Source organism: Canis lupus, chromosome 7, assembly GCF_003254725.2.
Source record: "Canis lupus dingo isolate Sandy chromosome 7, ASM325472v2, whole genome shotgun sequence".
Taxonomy (NCBI): domain Eukaryota; kingdom Metazoa; phylum Chordata; class Mammalia; order Carnivora; family Canidae; genus Canis; species Canis lupus.
Window position 1 is genome coordinate 75620782 of NC_064249.1, and position 3466 is coordinate 75624247.

A 3466-nucleotide genomic window follows, 5' to 3' on the forward strand; every position below is an offset into this window, starting at 1 on the left:
GGTTTTGTTCTTGGAGTGGGGAGGCCAGAACACATGTACTTGTTCTTTAGGATCCCTGTCTATCTGGATGGAAGATGGGATGTTTTCATTTCTTCTCAGGAAATTTTCTGTGTTATAAAATACTTCCTTCTAAATATCCCAAACAGGACATCTGACAGTCTGGCAGGACTTTGTAGAGGAGGGTAACATGGTTAAGAGGAGGCACTCAGAGGGTTATGGTGGGTGAGTCAGAAAGGGAAAGCTGGAACTGCAAAGTCCTAGAGGGAGGTTGTAGGAAAGTTGGTTTCAAGTTACCATCCTTTGGCAAACAGAACAGTTCAGTGTGGTATTCAGAGTGTTGGCCTGGAACCTGCCCACCTACAAGCTTTGTGATCCTGAGGAAGTTACATAACTTGTCTAAGGCTCAACTTTCTTATTTGTAAAATGGGGATCATAATGGTACTTACCTCAGTGGTTTGTTGTGTTATAGGAAATAATGCCTGTGAATGCACACCAGGCACTGGCCACAGGCCAACACGCAGCAAGACCATCGTAAGTAACCAAGTCTGTCATAAAACTCTCAAATACTACTGCTGTGAGTACCAAGAGGGTAAACCAGCTGTAAGTACTACCCAACTGTAAGTTGTTACTCATTTTATGATGTTAGGTTGGAGAGGTTGGAAAAAGTTGGAGGGTATGACCTCGTCTTCACTATGAGACACGCATGAAGTATAAGCAGATATGGACAAGGAAATGGAGGTGGAGAATGATAGAGCTGGAGCCCCAGAAGAACCAAAAATGAGGCCAGAGAAACAAGAAAAAGCCAATCAAGGTGATGCTAATGGTTAAGTGGAAGGGAGGAGGGCCACCTTAGGGACCTCCGTACTTGGAGTACACAGCAGTCTTGAAGCAGAGGAAAGTTGTAGTTTAAAAAAAAAAAAACAACAACCCCACATAAAGATACATGTAATCACATGCTGCCTGGTCTTCTGTTGAATGTGATTTTTCCAAGTTCATACATCATTTATAAAACTACATTTGTGGCTCTAGGAATGACATTGCTCTTCCCTGGAGGAGAATGCTAGGAAATTTTTTTTGTTTATTCTTTTGCATTTTAAATTTATTTATTTATTTATTTATTTATTTATTTATTTATTTATTTATTATGTATTTATTTTTGTGCAGAAAGTCCATTGTTACAGGGTCTGACCAGCCACGTGACTCCCTTGGTCCCAGAATTCTTGAACCCAGCACGTATCCAGGAGAAGGCCTTGGCTCATCAGGTCAACAGCATACAGCACAAGTCTGCAAAGGAGTCCAAAGGTCCGCAGCCCAAGGACATATTCCTACCTGTATGGGGTGGTAACAGCTTCAATTTCTCAGCAAAAACCTTGCAGCCTGAACAGGCTGTCATCCCCAATTTTTCAGCAAAAATCATCTCACCTAACCAGGCTGATACCCCTAATTCTTCAGAAAAAAATATCCCACTCAAGCAGGCTGACATCTCTGATTTCTCAGCAAAACCCATCTCACCCAAAGAGGGTAACACCCCCAGTTTTTTAGCAAAAATCATCCCCCCCAAGCAGTCTGATACCTTCAATTTCCCAGCAAAAACCATCCCACCCAATCAGCCTGACACCCCCAATTTTTCAGCAAAAACCATCCCCCCCAAGCAGGCTGACACCTCCTATTCTTCAGAAAAAATTATCCCACCCAAGGAAGGTGAAATCCCCAATTCCTCGGAAAAAAACATCCTGAGAAAGGATGACACTACATCTACTTCTTCAGAAAAAAACATCCTGCGCAAGCAGAGTGACACCACCAAATCACCAGCAAAATCCATCCTGCCTAAACAGGGCAGTAGCCCTAAGTTCTTAGCAAAATCCATCCTGCCCAAACAGGCCAACACCCCCAAGTTGCAAGCAAAAACTCTCCAGTCTAAGCAGATCAATAGCCCCAAGGTTTTAGCAAAAAGCATCCTGCCCAAGCACGGCCAAACCTCCAAGTCCTCAGAAGAAAACATACTGCCCAGAGAGGGTGACATCAAGTCCTCAGAAGATACCATTCAGCCCAAGGAGGGTGACATCCCCAAGTCCTCAAAAGAAATCATCCAGCCTGTAGAAGGCAATGTCCTGAAGCCATCAGGGACAATGGAACTCCTGGAGGTGGACTTGGTGAAAGTGATCCTGAACAAGGAGGACTTTGAGTTGGCGCTCAAGGAGGCCGGGGAGAGGCTGGTGGCCGTGGACTTCTCGGCCACCTGGTGTGGGCCTTGCAGGACCATCAAGCCCCTTTTCCGTTCCCTATCCTTAAAGTATGAGGATGTAGTGTTCCTGGAAGTGGATGCTGATGAGTGTGAGGAGCTGGTGAAAGACCTGGAGATCATTTGTATCCCAACCTTTCAGTTTTATAAACAAGAAGAAAAGGTGGGAGAATTTTGTGGCGCTGTTAAAGAAAAACTTGAGGCAATCATTGCAGAATTAAAGTAATTGTGGCTCCTGAAAGCACCGTAAATAGCTAGTCATAGTTTGTGATTTTATTTACCAAAAAGTTGAGGCGTAACCAAAAATGTATGTCTGAGTAACACCTGTTCATAAATTATGAAGTATTAACTTCACCTTTTCAAAAAGTAGTAAAGTACTAGGGCATATTGCGACCACGTATTCATTGGTAGGAAGCTGTGTTATTAGAATTTCCTTTGGTGGAGATTAAGAGTCCATGCATCTCCTATTTTTTTTTATCATGATTTGTTTTTGGAACTCACCCTTGAAATTCAGTTCATTTGGTGTTAGTGGCAACATTGGAAATTTAGACAGTTCTTCTGTAGAAGTTCATTATTTAGAGATGACGAAGACTTCCCTTCTCACTTGGGGTTTCTGATGAGACACTTTGGGAAATAATGAATTTGAAAGATTCACATTTCATACCTAACCTCCTCTATGTACAGGGAGTGCTATGGAGGCCTCAGGAAACCCCATGGGCTCACCAACCCTGCGTGAGATTTATTGGTGGCAGAATTGAGACCAAGGCCATGTTCCCAGATCTCAAGGGCAGGCCTCTTTCTACTAATCTACTAATTTCCACAAAATCTGAGACAGAGCTCCTAGCTTCTGGTTTCTCAGACTGAGAGCTTTATTATTCAGGTCAAAGTCAGGGCGATCCTCAATGCCATTATGACATCAGCTCCCTGGTGGCAGAGTTCCTACTTTGTGTCCTGGTATCTGGGTTTCTGAAACCTGCTCCCAGATGTCTCAGGGCCAAAAAGCCCAGGTCTGGGTCACAAGATGGTGGCTTGGTCCAGAGTTTCGTATTTTTTTTTAAATGTATATGTGATACACACACATATAACCGCATGTATTAATGTATACAATTTGATGAATTTGGACACATGCATACCCTTGATGTTCATTATCACAGTCAAGGTAATAAACATACCCCTCACCTCCAGAGTTTCCTTGTGTGACCTCTTTTTTGTTATGGTGGTGAT

At 43.1% G+C, this 3466-nt stretch overlaps 1 protein-coding gene across 3 annotated transcripts; it reads left to right on the forward strand.

The window, feature by feature from the left end:
- The first annotated feature begins 462 nt into the window (after nucleotides 1–462).
- Nucleotides 463–2493, forward strand: TXNDC2 (thioredoxin domain containing 2). Of its 3 annotated transcripts, XM_049112938.1 has the most exons (3): nucleotides 470–531; nucleotides 647–811; nucleotides 1165–2493. In XM_049112938.1, the coding sequence occupies exons 2-3, from the start codon at nucleotides 721–723 to the stop codon at nucleotides 2466–2468; spliced, it is 1395 nt and encodes a 464-aa protein (XP_048968895.1). In that variant the 5' UTR covers nucleotides 470–531; nucleotides 647–720; the 3' UTR covers nucleotides 2469–2493. The 3 variants fall into 3 exon arrangements, with proteins under 3 accessions (XP_035575320.2, XP_048968896.1, XP_048968895.1); XM_035719427.2 differs by having other exon boundaries at nucleotides 463–811; XM_049112939.1 differs by lacking the exon at nucleotides 647–811 and having other exon boundaries at nucleotides 464–531.
- The last annotated feature ends 973 nt before the right edge of the window (nucleotides 2494–3466 follow it).